The sequence below is a fragment of the Medicago sativa genome, chromosome 7 (assembly GCF_051527215.1).
Source record: "Medicago sativa cultivar Bolivia chromosome 7, Bolivia_mono, whole genome shotgun sequence".
Lineage (NCBI taxonomy): Eukaryota > Viridiplantae > Streptophyta > Magnoliopsida > Fabales > Fabaceae > Medicago > Medicago sativa.
The window spans coordinates 56793760-56814166 of record NC_140755.1 but is presented as its reverse complement, the minus strand read 5'-3'; the positions used below and the strand labels follow the sequence as shown (position 1 = coordinate 56814166).

The 20407-nt window shown below is 34.2% G+C and overlaps 1 protein-coding gene and 3 non-coding genes across 4 annotated transcripts; all 4 read left to right on the top strand.

The window, feature by feature from the left end:
* The first annotated feature begins 7188 nt into the window (after positions 1-7188).
* LOC146906985 (uncharacterized) lies at positions 7189-19291 on the top strand. Its single transcript, XM_085727579.1, has 2 exons — positions 7189-7826; positions 18539-19291. The coding sequence occupies exons 1-2, from the start codon at positions 7541-7543 to the stop codon at positions 18907-18909; spliced, it is 657 nt and encodes a 218-aa protein (XP_085583705.1). The 5' UTR covers positions 7189-7540; the 3' UTR covers positions 18910-19291.
* On the top strand, positions 9433-9592 carry LOC146906988 (U1 spliceosomal RNA). The gene has a single exon (XR_015020832.1). It is a non-coding gene; the product is annotated as a U1 spliceosomal RNA (small nuclear RNA).
* LOC146906987 (U1 spliceosomal RNA) lies at positions 12195-12353 on the top strand. The gene has a single exon (XR_015020844.1). It is a non-coding gene; the product is annotated as a U1 spliceosomal RNA (small nuclear RNA).
* Positions 15962-16123, top strand: LOC146906986 (U1 spliceosomal RNA). Its single transcript, XR_015020820.1, has one exon. It is a non-coding gene; the product is annotated as a U1 spliceosomal RNA (small nuclear RNA).
* Positions 19292-20407: the final 1116 nt, after the last annotated feature.

Below are 20407 nucleotides of genomic sequence, written 5' to 3'. Positions count from 1 at the left end.
CAATAAAATTTTCAAGAACAAAGAAAGTACCATTCACAGTCTCATTCTTTTAGGTGGATGAAGGTTAATAACATTATTGTTCATCTAAATTCTCATATGTGGTGGTCGAGCCCGCTTGTTTGTCTGGGCATCGGCTAATTCGTTTTTGGTTTTACTCTATTTGTAGCCTGATCCGTTGTATACTTTAAGGTCCTTTTTGGCACAACTTGTGCTAATGAGAAGCCTCCGTTATTTATAATATATATATTCCATTTTGCCTTGTTAAAAAAACCTACATAAGCCAACAAAAAAAATATTTTGAATTGGAATTCACTCTTAACAATTGTTTTGAATGCTTCTTAGGAAAAAAAAAAGAATTATTCTGTTTGGTCAAAACCAAAGAATAATTTTGAAATAAATTAAGAGTGAACCGTCTATAAAAATGTCTTAAAGTTGATTCCCACCTTTTGTTTTTTGACAAACCCACCATTTTTTTGTGTTGTTCTTTTTTACGAAATTTACAATTTCACTAAGAACTGGAGTTTATTTTTATGCATTCTTTATTCTGATTAAAGAAATTCATAAATCACTTATCACTTATTTTAAAATCCTATTAAGTCCCCCCACATCTCTATTATATATATTTTCCTTATTTTATTTTGATAGTACACGTGGCACCTTCATATTTCTCATTTCATTTAATGCTTTCTTATCATCTAATCAAAATTGATTATGACACATTTATTTGTATATCAACCAATAAAAAGAGGATCATGACTCATTTGTTTTTCATGAGCCAATCAAAATGGATCATAACTCATTTGTAAATTAATACATGGTTTTTTTTTCCTATATATATATACAATTTGTTTTTCATCATTTTCATCTTTCTCCCATAAAAAATGTATTGTGTATTTTTATTTCTCCCAAAAAAAAATGTATTGTGTATTTTTATTTCTCCCAAAAACAAAATGTATTGAGGTTGATTTTTTTTTTTTTATTTGTATGTTAGTTTCCATTGGAGAACATATGGCTCCATATTCTGAAAATTTATTCAATTTCTCATATAAATCCATTATATATTGTACATCTTCATGTATGTTGTCCAAATACTCAAGATCGTCATATGAAACTCAAGTTCTAACGAGTTATCACATAGATCTAATCATGTAATGTAACTTGAAGAAGGTTTATGTACCAAGAGAAAAATTAAGAATGTTTATTTGATAAGTCTATTGTTGGCGTTTTTACATTTAAGCTGATTGTATCGACCAATTTTATATTCTATTGTAGTTTAGATTTTTGCTCATTCCTCTTTGCATATTCTTTTATGATGTGCGTTTGATTCCCGTTTTCACTCATTCTATGAAAAATTTGACTTTTTGTGCTATTGTTCCATATATTCGTTAACCTGGATATGAAAATATGATTTATTTTGTTATGAACTATTCTTAAGATCATTATTGTGTAGCTTAGTAATAACGTGCAAATGAAATTTTTATTTTTGCAGGATTCACAAGGATTAATAATTATATTATTGAATATTATTTTATTTATGAATCTCTAAATCAGCATATGAACTTTTTTTTGTTGCCAACAAACGTATGCAAAATTCTATTTATGTGGCCAAGTTATTATTTGGTAACATGATAAATATGATTAATAACATGTAATTAAAAACATTAATTGTCACTTTTGGACGACTAGAGGTTACTCAAATATGCATAAATTATGGAAATTTATACTAAGCAACTAAATAATTAGAAAGTTCAACCAAATTTGCACTAATCATGAAAGAATATATTAAGAAACTTTTATATTGCAAAGAAAGTTCAATAAAATTTGCCCTTAATTAAACGAAATAAAAAATATTAATTATATTGCAAAGAAAAAATGACGTGCTTTCAAGATTTAAATAATTGAGGTTACTTAGAAAAAAAACTATTGATTATTTTTTTTTAAATAAACTAAAAATAGATATATTTTAAGTTTTTATTATTCTTTCACATCTATTTTTTTAAATGGAATATTTCATGTACTTAAAAAAATTATCGCTAAATTTTCAAAAAAAAATATCATTAAATTTCGAATACTTCAATTTGAATAATTTAATATTTTCCTTTTTTTTTGTGATTTTTTTCATGTTATTGAATATAATCATGATAAAATAAATTAAGAGTCATTGATGTGGCCATTTAAATTAAAACGATTCTATTAAATGTCTCATTTATTGGGTCAGATGAAAAAAAATGTTATTTAAATGATACCATTATATGATATCAGGTTTTGAATCGCTATTTTTGCTATTAATACTAATAATAACATTCCTAATCAAGGTTGGCTCGGCTAATAATGAGTTGACTCAACCTTAAAGGCGTGGATTCAATCCCTACTATTAGCGTGAGGATCTCTTTGATAGGGAGTAACTTTGTAAGTGCTCATTAAGTCATGAGACATATCTTGATCTTGATGTGTCCTCCAGAGTGCAACTCACCTAAAATATTTATAATAAAAAAACAAATTTTTTTTTAAATTGTAAATTGTAGATTATGATAGTAGTCTTTGAAAAGCCTCAATTTAATTTATGACAAATTAAGGGTGTGTTTGTTTCAAGGCTAGAAATTACATTCCTTGAAAGGACATTCCTACCCATTTGTTTGGTAAAAATTTATATTTCCTGAAATATTTTAGAAATTAATTAATTAAAAAAATTAAAATGAAAATAAATGTTAATGGTAGTGAGAATTTATAGCAAGTTGAGTTTTATTACCATGAAAATTTTAGATTCACATCCTTTAAGCATGAGAATAACAATAGAAGAAACAATGGGAAAAAACATGTGTAAAGCATGAAGATCTTGGATTTTTTCCAAGAGCGGGGGATACTTTCTCCCACACTGGGCGCAGTTGAGCACGTAAACGAATTCCTTCTATCATTGGTTCCAGGAGACGAAAAGGAATATATCAGTTCTGATTCGGTTTGCAAATCAGACGAGAATAGTGAGGTACAAAGTGTCAAGTTGTGGATTTGATAAAGAGAGCGACAAAACTGCTATGTTCAAAAAAGCAAAATTAATAATATGGGATGATACACTGATAATGCATCGTTATTGTTTTGAGGTGTTTGACCGAACCATGCGCGATATAATGTCTTATGATGGTGTCGATAATATAGACAAACCATTTGGGAGTGTTTTTGTTGTTTTAGGTGGTGATTTAAGAATTTTTTTGCCAGTCATAAGAAAAGGATGCATACAAGATATACTTGCTTCATCCATCAACTCATCAAAGTTTTGGAGTCACTGTAAGGTTCTCACATTTACAACAAATATGTATTTATGGGCTTCAACCGTTCGTGCCGAGCAAGATGAGATAAGAAAGTTTGTCGATTGGATGCTTTCAATTGGAGATGGAATAGGATCCGCTAACGAGAGTGGATAAATTAACATACCCATTTTTTATGAGTTGCTGATAAAAGATTCTTCTGATTCATCGTGTTCTCTGGTTGATTTTGTATATCCGAATTTTTTGCAAAACATGAACATCTCGGATTTTTTCCAAGAGCGGGGGATACTTGCTCCCACACTGGACGTAGTTGAGAATGTAAACAAATTCCTTCTATCATTGGTTCCATGAGACGAAAAGAAATATACCAGTTCTGATTCGGTTTGCAAATCAGACGAGCATAGTGAGGTACAAAGCGAATGGTTTACCACCAAATTCTTAAACAATATCATGTTTTCCGGTATTCCAACCACAAGTTTAGATTTAAAGTTGGATGTCCAGTTATATTGATGATGAACATTGACCAAGTAATTGAATTGTGCAATGAGACTAGGTTGATTGTCGACAATCTTGGGAAGAACTTTATTGGTGCAACTGTTATTACCGAAAAAAATGCTGGTGAAATATAATTATTCCTAGAATGAACTTAGTTCCGAGTGATCCTGAACTGACTTTATTGGCTTTGTATTTTGCAATGACAATAAATAAAATTCAGGGTCATTCGTTGTCTCATGTTGGAATCTATCTTTCTAAACCGGTTTTTACTCATGGACAAATGTATGTCGCTGTGTCGAGAATCACTTCCAGAAAGGGATTGAAAATGCTTATACTGGATGAAGAAAATCGTGTGTGTACTGAGACCACTATTGTTGTGTAACTTGAAGTTTTTCGGAATGTTTAACCGGTCGTTCCTGATGACGCAGATGGGTATGAGTATTTTTTTTTCTCTTTTAAACTTCGTTGTAATATATATTTTTTTATTTGGATATGTATTGGTTGTTGCTACTTGGAACCATTCTAATAGTTGCGTAAAGAAAGATTAATGGATTGGTCATGTAGATAAACTACAATTCTGCAACTAACAATTGAGATCACACTTCTTATTTCATTTTATAAAATCCAATGACATTTATTGTTGTGCAAAGAACAGGCTGAGTAATCAATTTGTTATAGGGACTAATATGTTATATGGAGTAATATTTTTGATCCCTTTTTAACAATATTTTTGGTCTCATGTACCTTCAGGTAATGGTTTTGTGCCTCAAGTGACGTGATATCATTCATATGTACACAAGCTGACGTTAATGGAATTTCTATGGTATTGAAATATCATTGACCAATTGCAATAGGTGCAATACCTTCTCTTAGGCTCTGAAATTAACATTGCCTGATACATTAAGTTGTTTATCTACCGAGACTTCGGTTTTTCTATTATCTGATAGAGCAACTCCAATATTCTCATACTCTGTTTAATTTTATTTATAATGTCAGTATCCATCTGATCTTTCTCATTTTTTTCCTAATGTAAGTCGTACTCTTTCAGTGACCATATCATCAACTATATGTTCTGCTTCATTTTTTATCAATATGTTATATATCCGTTTTTTTTCTTCTTTGGAGCGCCTATGTCTATGTGCATGCAGAGGACAATTTTGTAGTCCCTTTTTTAAGCCTTTTCTGTTGTGTTTTTGTTGATGGGTTATTTTATAATATGCTAAGTTAAAAAATGTGATAGATAGTTGGTGTCTTAGTCGTTGTTTGTTATACTTATTTGCTACATTGATTGAATACTTATTTTATAAGATGAATCAAGTGTATGCACGATATTAACTTTGTATATATAAGGGTATCCGCTATATAAATCATGGAATTTGAAAGAAACCATATATAAGGGCATCTGGTAGAGACAATTCATCGGGTAGAGACAATTAATTGTATATGCAGTGGTAGGTCTCGAGACTCCAACACCCCCAATTATATGCAAAACATAAAAAAAACTCATGTCTCCGTGATTAATTTTAGTCATCCGTGTAAAATATTTCGTCATTAAATACTAATGTTTCGACGTTACATCCGTTAAATCATTCCTGTTTAACGATACGAAAATCCAAATAACTATATAAACGTTGATATTTGTATATAATATGCAATCGAAAATACGATAACGATGCGTTCTATTTACATATTGTGTATAAAATAAAAAAAATAGTCGTAATTCTAGCCTGTGCTTGGCACGGGTTTCCAAGCTAGTTTATTCTATAAACCTTAATTTTTTGATATGTAAGTGGAGATATCAAAGTTATAGGGTTTGACCACATGTCATGCATCTTTAAAATGGCCCGAGATAAAAGGAGGCTTCCAAAATAGAGGGAAGTTGCACTCATCTTAATACCCTTTGCCTTTTTATTCATTCCCCAGTCGCACCATTCATTTTCAAAACCCCATTTCCTAAAATGATGATAGTAAGAACTCTTTCATTACCCTCCATTTCATCAAATTTCACCTCTGTTTTGTGTGTTCTTCTCTTACTCTCGTAAATTTCATATTTTTTTAACTTTAGGTTGCAAAAAAAAAAAAAAAGATGAAGGCAAAAGAGATAATGAACAAAACTCAGGTTCCAAAAAATGTTTATATTGCTTATGTAGATATATTTTGCTTTTGATTGATTTTTTTCTCTCTATTTCTCTTCTTCTTTTAGACCCAAATTTGTAGCTTCTTTGTTTCAAGTGACATCAACAATTAGATCTCAAACTGCTCCTCCTCTTAACAACATCGAAATTTATCACAATCGTGATTTTATTTATTACAAATCATGTATCAAATGTGAGTTTCCTTGATTTATATGTATTCTAATAAAGTATTGTGCTTAAGCTATTAAACACTTAATTAGTAAGTTAAAGTCTATTAAGTTTTATTATTTATTTTCTTGTAACAAAAGTCCATCATATATATTTTTCTTTTTACCAAACATAATATTCATACATATAACATTCATAGAATTCATTTCTAACCAAAAAAGGTCACAAAATTCAAGAGAAACATAAACATTATTTCTAGCTTGTGAAATAATAAAGGTTTTTTCTTTAACAAATCCATATTCAACAAAATCATAAAGTTCATCACACAAAGACAAAGTTTCTTCAAGGGACGTGTGTTACGAATTGATACGGATTGATACATGTGTTAGGACATTTAATTGCATTTTTTTAATGAAAAATCTTAACAAGTGTTATTAAGAAATCAAATATAGTAAAATTATCTTAAAATTCGTGTAGTTAACTTTTTAAAAGTGTTAAAAATCCTATTTTTAATACAAAAGTTACCCTCTTTTCCCTTAACAAATGCCTTGTACACACTAATTATCACAACCGTTTTTCTTTAAAGACGAAACAACAAATGCACCTAAAGCTCGAACGTACAATTTCTAAATCCCATTTGAATCTAAATGAAAATGTCGAGCCAAATATTGACAATGTTGGTTGAGTCAACACTTTTTTTAAACTCAACCCAAAATATTTGAGCAAATAGTCATTTTCGTTCCTAAATGCGTAACGAACATCCACAATAATATCTCATTATCAAAATTCTAAAATAATCCATGATTGTACATTCCGTTAGCCAAAATAGTATTTGACGTTAAAATAATTTCAATACACAATATTTACGAGGGACTGATATGAAAATACTAACGGAATATTTAACGTCAGAGACTATCTTTTTTTGGTGGTGGTCGGGATTTGAACCTCGAACCTTGCATATTTGTATCATACCAACTGAATTAAGCCCACAAGAACAACGTCAGACACTATCTTAACTAACGCACTGTATAATTAAAAATTATTTTAGAATTTTAATGTATTAAAGAAAATGACTATTTGCCTCGAAAGTTTTTCTATTAATTTTCACTTTCAGCACAAAGTCCCTCGCTCAAAAGGGTTTAGAGCTTTTTCTTTCCCAAACTCTCTCTCTCTCTACTTTACCGATCCATGTCCCATTAATCAACGTTATACCCTTCAAGCTAATGCATGTAATACATTGTAAAGACTCAAACTTTCAACCCAGATTTCATTTTTTCGTTCTATAATTCATCTGGGTCATTCTCTACTTGCCCCAGTTTCACTAAAATCCTAAAGGGTCTTGAGAAGAGGGTTCAATTCAAGTGTACTTCTTTGTGTACTTGTTTTTTGAACTGGTTTGTAGGGTAGGTTTCATTTCTCATTTGAAAGTGACAAAGTAACAAAACCCCATTTGGAAAAAGTAAAGATTTTTGTCAAAAGATGATTCAGTTGTTGTTTTTGGTGATTATTGCTGAAGGTGTTATGGCTTTTCTTATGATGGTAAAGATAGGTCCATTAAGGGATCTTGTGATGAAGAGTTTGGATCAACTCAAGATGGGAAAAGCACCAGCTACTGTAAAAACTATTGCTGGTACAATGTTTGTGATCCTTCTTTCAAGTCTTATGAGTCTTGTTAAGATCCAGAACAAAGGTGCTAAGCTTGGTACTATGTCACCTATGGATCAAGTTCTCTGGAGAACTCACTTGCTTGAAGCTTATCTCCTTGGTATGTTCACGTTCTTTTCGTCTTTGTTATTTGATTGTTTTAATGCTTATAGATTTATTTAAGTCTTGTTTTGTTAAGTTGGTTAATTTTGAAGTTGTTTAGTTAGGTTAATTTTACAGGAACTAAAAAGTGAGATTTTTTTGTAGGTTAATTTTAATTCTCTATGTTGTTAAGTTAGGTTAAATTTCAAGTTGTTAAGTTAGGTTAGTTTTGATACTCTTATGTTGTTATGTTAGGTTAATTTTCAATTTGTTAAGTTAGGTTAGTTTTAATGCTCTTATGTTGTCAAGTTAGGTTAATTTTCAAGGGTTAGAAAGAAGAATTAATGTGTGGCTGGTATGTGTTTTTTTGTTTTTGTGTATAAGTTGTTTTTGCTTTGTTGTTGAAGTTGTTTTAGAAAACTATATAATCTTTTAGTTTAATTAGAAACTCTAACATACCGGTCGCTTTTGGGAATGGACATATTAGAAGTTCGTTTTTCGACTCACTAACCCGCTTACAGCATATGTCATTTCCTTTATTTATCTGAATTTATTACTTGATGTCGTATTTGCCGCGGACTGGCATTGTATATGCGTTATTTTCGTATAGCAGTTATAGCTCATAATTGTAAATCTGCCAGCTTTGGTGTTTGGTTTTTTTTTTTTTTTTTTTTTTTTTTTTTTATGATTCTGATTAAAAACACGTTTATGACATCACAATTACATATTTATCTGTTCGAAATTATCATGGCTCACGACAATGGCTGTGTTTATAAAATAACCCAAAATGCAATACCTGAACGATGAGGCTGCGTAGTGCGCAAAACATTAACCTCATAGCTCTCAAAATAATTGAAGTCAGATCAAGAATATATGAGCAGACCCACCATTGGAAGTTTGCAATGAAACCAACAGGCCAATGAGGTGAAAGAAAACAACTCTGATGGGCTAAAACCTAGATATCAATCTGAATCTAACTCCAATGAGGAGGGGGGGACCTGGTGCCTCCATCCTTCATTCTAGAAATTTTGATCCCTGTACATTAGCAATTTGGCCACCGATTTTGAACTTGTTAAGCTCATTTTGTGTGCTGAATTATGAAACCTATACTTACGAATTTGTCCATCAATAATACCGCTGTGATATATGTTTCTGTATTCTGGTGTAGTATCCCAACTTGGCAATGAGGTGAATGAACCTTACTCTGATGAGCTAAAGCCTAGCTCTATCAAGAATATAACTTCAACAAAGGGAACCTAGTACCACCATCGTTCGCTCTTTAGTAATTTTGAACCTTGTGATTTGCCAATTTGTCCATTGATTTTGACCCTGTTACGCTCTTACAAGCATTAAAAAGGCCACAACTTTCGGCGATGTTAGGACTAAACCCACCACGCTAAATCTAGCACAATGAAGGCGGTCCAAATTTTCCGCTATTAAGGTGGCCAGGGATGAACCATAATTAAGGCGGAATTATAGTGATGTTTAGCAGCAGATATCCCCGTCGAAAACAGCTAGACTTTGATATGGTATATACAAGTGTTGTTTAGTCCCACATCGTACGATGTTGAAAGCTGTCGACAGAAGAGAGAGCATAAAATAACCTTCTATTCCAACGTCTCAACAAGCTTACATAGATGGGGTCAATGGATGATCAAGAAGGTCCATGACCTAGACTAGTAACCTCCACTGCACTTAGGAGGGTTGCTGGTCTAAGGCCCACCCAAGTGGTGGTGCCTACGTCATAATTTGTGGTAGTGGGGCCGGCATTCGTGCGGCCCCTTCAAGTCAAAATAATGTTTTTATTTTATTTTTTTATATTTGTTGGTCTAGTAGCCTAGTGGAGAAGTGGGGAATCCGGTTTTCGAACCACGACCCCTGCAAATAATGTTCTTCGTAGCTACCAACTGAGCTACACTTACGGGCATGTTTTTTAAACTGTGAAAAGGAGTTACATATTTTATTCATTTGTTTAATTTTCCATATCGGCTTCCTACCATTTCTTTTTGGTCGGTACCGATGGCACATTGTTGGCAGACCTCCTACGAGGATCTTGTTAAATACTTGCTTTTTAAATTTTGGGTCTGTGTAGTATTATATCGTACAATGTATATTGGCTTCTTAGAAATCAGGTGGGTCATGAGGAACGACGACTTCTTAGAAGTCAGGTGGGTCATGAGGAACGACTCTTATTGTTATATTCCTCAAACATCCCTAACATTTTAGACAATAAAAAGTCCTAAAGGCAATACCTGAATGATGAGGTTGCATAATGCACAAAACATTAACCTCACATTGGTAGCACTAGATTCTACAACATCCTAATGTAAAGCCTATCCGCAAAGAAGGTGAATGACGTTGTATTGAGTCTCAATCCGATTGCTCCCAACTTAATTTAAGTTATGATCAAGAATAGATGAGAAAACCCATCATTGCAAGTCATCTAGGAGCCCAACAGTCCATTCGGGTGAATGGACCTGACTCTGATGGGCTAAAACCTAGCTCTATCAAACTGAATCTAGCTCCAATGATGGGAACCTAGTGCCATATCTTTCACTCCATGCATTTTGAGCCTTGTGATTTGCCAATTTGTCCACTGATTTTGAACTTGTTACACTCTTTTGTGTGTGCTTAGTTGTGAACCTATATTGTGATTTGAGAATTTGTCCATAAGTTTTGAATTTTGATCTATGTTTGTGGATTCTGGTGTAGTACCCCAACATGACAATGAGGTGAATGAACCCTACTCTGATGAGCTAAAACCGTGCTCTGTCTTGTTGAATCTAACTTCTTTTTTATCATCATGCTGTGAAAACATGTATTTATAAGTTGTTTTTGCTCTGTTATTATTGAAGTTGTTTCAGAAAACTATATAATCTTTTAAATCTAATTAGAAACTTTAACGTACCGGTCATTATTAAGTTGCTATTGGAAATGGTCATATTAAAAGTTCCTTTTTCCAATCACTAATCTGCAAACAGGATAGTTCGTTTTCCTTATTTATCTGAATTTATTACTCAATGTCTTATTTGGTGCCGTTTGGCATTATATATGCGTTATTTTTGTAAAGCAGTTAAAGCTCATAATTGTAAATCTGCCAGCTTTGTGTCTGGTTTCTTCATGATTCTCATTAAAAATACTTTATAACATTACAATTACATATTTATCTGTTTGATATCATGGCTCATGACAATGTCTGTGTTTATAAAATAACCTAAAATGCAATACCTGAATGATGAGGTTGTGTAGTTCACAAAACATTAACCTCATAATGGTAGCACTGGACTCCACAACATCGCAACCTTTTCCTATCCGCTAAGGAGGTGAATGATGTTGTATCGAGTCTGTTAGAAACTGAGTTCACCATTGATGAATGTTAGAAAAGCTTGAAAAACTCAAAGAAAGAGAAGAGAGAGAGAATCTCTAACTAACTTTGTAACAGAATTGTTATTATGATATTGTTGAATGAGTTACAAGAATATATAGGCTAAGAGATTGTATGACAGCTGTACACAATATGACAGCTGTCATTAGCTTGCAATGCAAGACTTAAAACAAGAGAAACTAACTAAACCTGAGATGCTTTAATGCATCAGAATCCTATATATTCTAACAGAGTCCAACCCCATAGCTCCAAAACAATTGAAGTCACGAATAAGAATAGATGAGGAAACCCATCGTTGCAAGTTTGCAATGAACCCAACAGGCCATTGAGGTGAATGTAACCAGCTATGCTGGGCTAAAAACTAGCTCTATCGATTCTCAATCTAGCTCCAACGAGGGGAACCTAGTGCCACCATCCTTCACTCTTTTTGTGTGCTGACTTGTGAAACCTATACTTTCATCTGTGAATGTGTCCATCAGTTTTGAACTGTGATATATGTTTGTGTATTCTGGTGTTGTAGTATCCCAACATGCCAATGAAGTGAAGGAACCTTACTCTGTTGAGCTAAAACCTAGCTCAATCAAGTTGAGTCTAACTTCAACAAGGGGAACTCAATACCATCATTGTTCACTCTTTAGTAATTTCGAACCTCATGATTTGCCAATCTGTCCATTGATTTTGATCTTATTACGCTCTTACAAGCATCGAAAAGGCCATAGCTCCCGGCGATGTTAGGAATAAACCTACCCAGTTTTATCTAGAACAATGAAAGCACAGGAGGCTGCAATGAAGGCAGTCCAAATTTGCCGCAATTAAGGCGGCTAGGGATGGACCGCATTAAGGCAGAATTTTAGAGTGATGCTTTGCAGGAGAGTTCCCCGTCAAAAACAGCTGGAGTTTGATATGGTATATTCAGGTGTAGTTGAGTCCCACATCGAAAGTAGTTGAAAGCTGTTGACAGAAGAAAGATTATAAAATAACCTCCAATTCCAGGGTTGCAACATACTTACCTTGACGGGGCTGATGGGTGATCAAGAAGACCCATGACCTAGACGAGTGACCTCCATTGCACTTAGGAGGGTCGCTGGTCTAAGGCTCACCCAAGTGGTTGAGACCTACGTCATAATTTGTGGTAGTGGGGCCTGTGTTTGCTGGCCCCTTCCAAGCCAGTATAATGTTTTTTAGACGGGAGTTTAGATCTGCTCCATTTAGGAACTATCCATTTAGTTATGACCTAGATGAGTGACCTCCATTGCACTTAGGATGGTCGCTGGTCTAAGGGTTGAGACCTACGTCATAATTTGTGATAGTGGGGCCGGTGTTTGTGGGCCCCTTCGAAGCCAGTATAATATTTTTTAGACGGGAGTTTAGATCTGCTTCATTTAGGAGCTATCGATTTAGTTGTAAGGATGCATGACACGTGGCAAAATAACATCTATGGGCTAGGATTAAAACTTGAAAATTAAAGGTTTTTTTAATTAAAAAAAAAATGAAGAGAAATAAACACACCCGCGATGCTCGTTCCCTCTTCCTCTTTACCTTCACCCCGCCCCTTTTCATCTGTATCACCGCAGCTGCCGCCCATCGCCGTCCTGCAAATTGTGTTTCTCTCTTCTCTTCTCCCCAAATTGCGTTACCGCCGCCGTCACAAACCAACACGTTTTTTTGCATAAAATTATTCATGTTTCTGATATTTTTCATATCCATTAATTCCGCTGATATTGTATCTTCAGCTTAGGATAAAAAAAAAACCTTGGTTGCAATATGGACTATAAATGTTACAGTTTTGTTTGTTTTGCCACGACTTTTGTTGTAATACATATGTTGTGATACTAATTTGAATAATTTAAGCTTCATTGAAGAATAAAAATGTGTGATTCTGGTTCTGAAATTTGGGAGACAAGAAGAAAGAAACGCGATTCAGCGATGGGCGGTGCAAGGTGGTGGAGGCGATACAGATGAAGTGAAGAGGGATCGTGAATGGTGTTTGCGAATCTTGTTTGCAGAGAGGTGGCGCGGAGTTTTTTTTTTTTTTTAATTGAGAAAACCCTTAATTTCTAAGTTTTCATCTTAACCCTTGGATATTATTTTGCCACGTGTCGTGCATCTATGCACCTAAATGGATGACTCCCTAAATGGAGCAGATCTGAACTCGTGTACTGGAATTATTTATTCTATTCATTTGTTTAATTTTTCATATCGGCTTCCATCATGATGGCACATCATTAGTTGATTTCTAATGAGTATCCAGTCAGTTACTTGATTTTTAAAAAATTTCTGTATCTGTGTAGTATTGATCTTACGATGTATCTCGGCTTCCTAGAAATCGAGTTAACTTATTGAGAAAATCATTTATGTAATTGTAAACTCAGGTAGGTCACAAATTTGAGGATGATTGAATGAGTCTTTCTGTTACATTCCTCAAAATTGCCCAACATTTTAGGCAATGGCCGTGTTGATAATAAAAGACCAAAATGCAATACCTTTGATGAGGCTGCCTAATGCACAAAACAGTAACCTCACAATGGTAGCACCAGAGTCCACAACATCCCAACGCAAGCCTATATGCAGAGGAGGTGGATGGCGTTGTATTGAGCCTCAATCCCATTCCTCCCAACTTAATTTAAAGTTATGATCAAGAATATATGAGCAAACCCATCGTTGCAAGTCTTCCAGGAGACCGAAAGGCCATTGGGGCGAATGAACCTGATTCGGATGGGGCGATGGGCTAAAACCTAGCTCTATCAATCTGAATCTAGCTCCAATAAGGGGATAGTGCCACCATCCTTTACTCCAGATTTTTTGAACGTATTGATTTACCAATTTGTTCATCAATTTAAATTGTGATCTATGTTTGTGGACTCTGGTGCGGTACCTGAACATGCCAACGAGGTGAATGAACCCTACTCTTATGAGCTAAAACCTAGCTCCATCAAGTTGAATCTAACGTCAACAAGGGGAACCCAATACCATCATCTACACTCTTTAGTAGTTTTGGACCCTGTGCTTCGTCAATCTGTCCATCAATTTTGAACTTGTTACGCTCTTCAAGTTACAAGCACTACAAAGGCCATATCTCTAGGCAATGTAGGACTAAAACTACCCCATTGCATCTTGTACAATGAAAGAGCAGGATGCTGCATTGAAGGCAGACCAAATTTTCTGCAATAAAGGCGGCTAGGGACGCACTGCAATTAAGGCAGATTTTCTATAAGTAGATTTGTCTATCATTTTTTAACCGTGGTGCTATGTTTGTGTATTCTGGTCTTGTGGCTGCTTATAGGATATTTTGATTTTGTTATTGTGGTTTTCTTTATCACTATATCAGATTGTTGAGTATTTACTATACACAATATTATTGTGCCCAAATTCTATGATAGATGTTAACTTTTAAGTATATTATTACAGAGATGAAAGCCTTAAGCCCGTATGGACAAGAAAAAATATATTATTACTAGCTATAAACGTGTTGGTCCCTATAAAATTAGTTCATGCATCTGATTCACATGTAGTGCAAGGTATTAAATTGTATAATGTCACCAAAAAAGAATTAAATTATATTTTATCATTTTCCACAACAATCTACGACAAAAATATTGCAGAGAAAATAAAGCCTTAACATGGGATGTTATTTTTGCGAAAAATAACTACGATATGTGCTAAAGTTCTGTGTTTGAATAAATAAAGATAGGCTGCTTCTAACGTGCACAATCCTTACATATCTTGCATGGTGCACAACCATTTTTTGACCATTTGATAATAAAATCCTACCAAATCTATCATAGACCCACCATACTAAATTTTTCTTACCCACTTTCATTGAATCTCCCTTTTCCCTCTTGGCGATTGAAGAGAAATCACCGCCGCACAACCCATGGGAGAGATTTGATACGAAGGTGAACACTGGTGGATGATCAGGGAAATTTAACGGCGTTTCCCATTGAAGCTCCATGATACTTTTGATACCAACAATTTCCCCTATATTTGTTTAAATCATCATCTGTACCAAATCAAAAGGTTTTGTGGTGGTTCTCTGTTAGAAACTTTCAATTTTAAGTTCTTAGCTTTTATGTAAAAATACAAGTGTGGTTCTTAGCTTTGAAAGTTGTAGCTCCAATAAGAAGTGAAAATGTTAATTGAATCTTTCAATCTATTGTGGTTCTTAGCTTTGAAAGTTGTAGCTCCAATAAGAAGTGAAAATGTTAATTGAATCTTTCAATCTATTGTGGTTCTTAGCTTTGAAAGTTGTAGCTCCAATAAGAAGTGAAAATGTTAATTGAATCTTTCAATCTATTGTGGTTCTTAGCTTTGAAAGTTGTAGCTCCAATAAGAAGTGAAAATGTTAATTGAATCTTTCAATCTATTTTTTGTGGGCAGCATATGAACTTTACAATCTATGGAGCTGTGTGTGTATGTGAAGAAGCAGACGAACATAGGGAAAAGGCTTTAAGATTGGGAAAGGGACTCAATGGGAGTGGGTAAGAAAAATCTAGAGTGGTGGGTCTATGAAAAATCTGATAGGGATTTTATTATCAAATGGTCAAAAAAGAGTTGTCCACCGTGCAATATATGTAAGGGTTGTGCACTTTAGATGCAGTCATAAAGATATTATACATTATAGGGTGATGTTTATCAACTGATTTCCCAGTCGAAAGCAGCTAGAGTTTGTTATAGTATATACAAGTATAATTAAGTCCCACATCGTAGGTATTTGAAAGCCGCTGACAGAAGAAAATACATATAATAACCTTCAATACCAACATTGCAACATACATACCTGGACGGGGTCAATGGGTGATCAATAAGGCCCATGACCTAGACGAGTGACCTCCATTGCACTTAGGAGGGGTTGCTTGTCTAAGGCTCACCCAAGTGATGGAGACCTACGTCATAATTTGTGGTAGTGGGGCCTGTGTTCACGCGGCCCCTTTCAAACCAGGTTAATATTTTTTAGACTGTGTAATAGAGTTACTTATTCTATTCATTTGTCAAATTTTTTATATCGGCTTCCTACTGTGACTTTTCTGTTGGTACCAATATCACATTGTTAGCAGACTTCTAACGAGGATCTACTAGCATGATATATTCAAGAGCAAAGGAATATTTAGAAGGGTAGGGGTAAGGCATTAATAATTATAGAGAAAAGTGGTGCAGAAACAAGCTTCTATAGCTATAGTTTTCAAAGATAATGGTTGTTGTAGGTTTGTTTTAACGAGTTTAAGATATTTACATGTGAAGTGTGTGAGTACTATTTTGTGACGAGTTCAAGTATGCTCCATTTAGTCCATTGATGGTCTGGATGCATGACATGTGGCCAAAAAACAATCAACTACTGAGATTGAAAGTTAAAAATTACATCTATTAGATAAAAAAAATCACAGATCACCGCTTCCCTCACGACTCACCCCCTTCCTCTGCGGTGGTATGCACCAACTACTCGCCTCTCTCTTTCCATCATGGTGTCGCCCTTCTTCCTCTCATCACCTCTCTGCCCTTCTTCTAATCTCTGTCTCCCGCCGCCGCCGTAACAAACTAGTTTATCGCCGCTGCTACTGTTCCAGATAAAGGGGTTATTGCTTTTCAAAACTGCAATGTTTGTTCTTGGTTTGTAATTTTTTGTTCAATCATGAAGTTGCTCCATTCAATCTGATTTTGACATAAGGGTGGGATGAACGGGAAGGAGAAGAGGGAACGATGAGGTTCCATTGTGACAACACGTGATCTGTGATTTTTTTTATTAAACAAAGAATTATTTTTTAACTTTTAATCTCAGCGGTTGACTGTTTTATTTCCACATGTCATGCATCCAGACCATAAATGGACTAAATGGAGCATACCTGAACTCTATTTTGACCCCCTCCACAATCAAGAGAGTGGAGAGTGTTTTGATTAACACATATCTTGATTTCATGTCATGATGATTGTACACATAATGTGTTGTAAATGGTTTGAAATTCCTTCTGTTTATGTAAGATGTGATTGCTTAACATTAAAAATGAACAATATCTGAACAAATCTGCTACAAACTTCCAAGTACTATACAGAATGTAAACTTTAAAAGCACACCAATTCTGACATTGGTTGAATACTTATATGAAACATCATTTAATGGTAACTACGTCTCATGCTTCTTGTTAGAGAGAGATCGAGAAAGGGAAAGCAATATTAACAATCTGTACAAAGGCCATATCTTTAGGCAATGTAGGACTAAACCCACACGATTACACCCAAACAATAGTTTCCGCATTTCTATAAGTGAATTTATCTATGATTTTTGAATTGTGATGTTATGAATGTACCTTCTAGTCTGGCGCTTGCTTATAGAATATTTTGATTTTGTTATTGTGGTTTTGTTTATTACTAAATTAGATTGATGAATATTTACTGCACAATGAAAGCGCAGGAGGCTGTAATGAAGGCATCCCAAATTTGCCACAATTAAGGCGGCTATGTTTGTGTATTTTGGTTTGATGGTTGCTTGTAGAATATTTGGATTTTGTTATTGTGATTTTGTTTATCACTAAATTAGATTGTTGAATATTTACTATACACATTATTGTGTTGAAATTCTATGATAGGTGTTTTAACTTTTAAGTATATATTATTACAAAGAAGAAAGCCTTAAGCTCGTATGTAGAGGCAAACATATATCATTATTAGCGATAAACATGTTTGTATCTATTTAATTAATTCACGTATTTGATTCACATGTAGTGTGGCCTGCGCTTGCGTGGCCCCTTTCAAGCCAAGATAATGGTTTTTTGACGGTGTAATAGAGTTACTTATTCTATTCATTGGTTAAATTACTCATGTCGGCTTCCAACTGTGTCTTTTTTGTTGGTGCCGATGTAACACTGTTAGCAGACTTGTAATGAGGATCTAGCGTGTTGTATTCAACCAGAACTGAATTAAGAAAAGGGAAGGCGAAAGGAATTATATAAAAAAGTGGTGAAGAAACAAGCTGCTATAGATATTGTTTTCAAATGTGACACAACGACCAGATAGTGGTATTTGTAGGTGTGTTTTACTGAGGATGAGATGTTTACATGTGAAGTGTGTCAGTACTATTTTACCCTCTCAGCTACCAAGAGAGTGTTCGGATTAATACGTAGCTGACTTGGTTTCATGTGATGATGATTGCACAATTATGTGTTGTAATTTGTAAATGGTTTTATTAGTTTCGTTCTGACTATGTAAAATGTATTGCTTTACGTTAAAAATGAACAAGTGTGAACAATCTGCTACTAAGTTGGTTTTGTCAGCTTACTCCCATTGCATTTAAGTATTTGATTACATAGTAAGCTAGAGATTATCTTGGTCTTAACTGAATTAAATTGGTCTTGCAGGTTTTACATTATTCCTCGGGTTTCTAATTGATCGAATGCACCATTACCTCCAAAAGCTTATTAATTTAAGGAGTAACATGGGAGCTTCAAAAGAAGAAGTGGAGAACCTCAAAAAAGAAAATGTCGAGCTCAAAGAAAAGGAGGAGAAAGCTTCCAAGGAGATAAAACAGCTGAAGAAAGAACTTTCAACTCTAACAGAAGGTTTGAAAAAGGTAAAGATGGAATCCGAAGAGAAAGACAAGAGAGTTGAGACGGCTGATGCTCATGTTGCTTCCCTCCAAAAACAAGCTGCAGATTTACTGCTTGAATATGACAGACTCTTGGAAGACAACCAAAATCTTCAGGCTCAAGCAGGGAGGCATAAGAGTTGAGGAATAGACTGAAATACTTTGGTAAAACAAAGTTTTGAGGAGAGATCTTACCAGAACCACCCCTAGTTTTGTTGCAAAATCAGCTTTATTTAACAAATGAAAGAAGGGTGTTTTTTTGGTTCTCCCTGTGAAAGTTTACAGATTTTGCAGTCCTCTCAGTTTGTTCAATATTTTCTTATTAAATTGTTTATTAACTATTGGCCATCTTGGTTTTTTTCTTCACATTTTTTTGTTTGGTTCGAGTGGATACATTTTAGTTCAAGGGTTATTGGTGGGACAAATAGATGTCATGAATTAGGAAAAAAGTTTGAATTTCATCTTTATAATTATGCTTCATGGTGCATCTTTCTACTCTAATTTATTCCTAAATTGGTGTTGTTAATCGAGGATTGTACATTGCAGAAAGTGGCAATTTGTTCAAATTCAGCTATGCAACAGTGCCATAGCATCGCTATAGCGGCTATTTGTCAACGTTTTGTTTCAAGTATCGTACTGCAGAACAATACCGATTTGTTCATTTTTTACTGGTCATAGCCGTCGTCATTTGACAACACCGGCTTAAATTAAACTTAATTATGATTCCTCGAAACACTGACTGGTTAAGTCACAAAAAGCACGTCGCCACACAACATATTTCATGGCGCTGAGCGGAGATGCCTTCAAGGTGATAGAAAGGTATATTTCTTCATTTGAATCAATGTAAACCGATGGCTTCCCCTTCCTTGCCATATAATTTCAGAAGTTTGCTACATCGAACACCCCTGATCAATTAAATAAATTGATTATCAGCAATAGTATTAGCATACTTAATGATTAATTTTTATCAGTGCCTAACCTTGGCATGAGATATTGGACTGGTAAGACATTGTCGAAGTAAATGTTTTAAAGGCATTGATGCAACTCTTTTCCCTAAACACACATGATCAATTTAATGACAATGGACGACAGTTGTGATGAAAAGACTTCTCATATGCTTAATAACAAAAACTTCAGTTATAGAAGGCAAGGCTATTTAGTTTTTTGAACTATTCTAGTTATAGTTTAAAGAGCATAAATTGTCGGTGTAAATTACTTTTACACTAACATCCAATGAAAGTCTTTTATTTTGCCACTTCATAGCAGTTATTTTGAAATTAAGTATCACGAGTGATGCGACATGATATAATGATGGATTCTTATTGGACACGTGTAAAGTAGTTTTATACTGCATTACATCACCTTTAAACTCTAGTTTAAATGATCAACAAAGCATTTCATCCAACTTTTTAATGGTTGATGCTTGACGTAGAGACAACAAACAAACTTAAAAATGTGAAAAACCACATATTGAATATTTCAACTTGCAATCTCACACACAGTATTTATTACAAATAAAACCAACCAAAGTTTATGGTTCAAAGAAAAACAGTGTTCATAGTTTTCAGCTGAAAGCACTCTTGAATAGTGACCTTAAACCACCAAAATGAAACCTTTATGTCCGAAACATAAAAAATTAAAG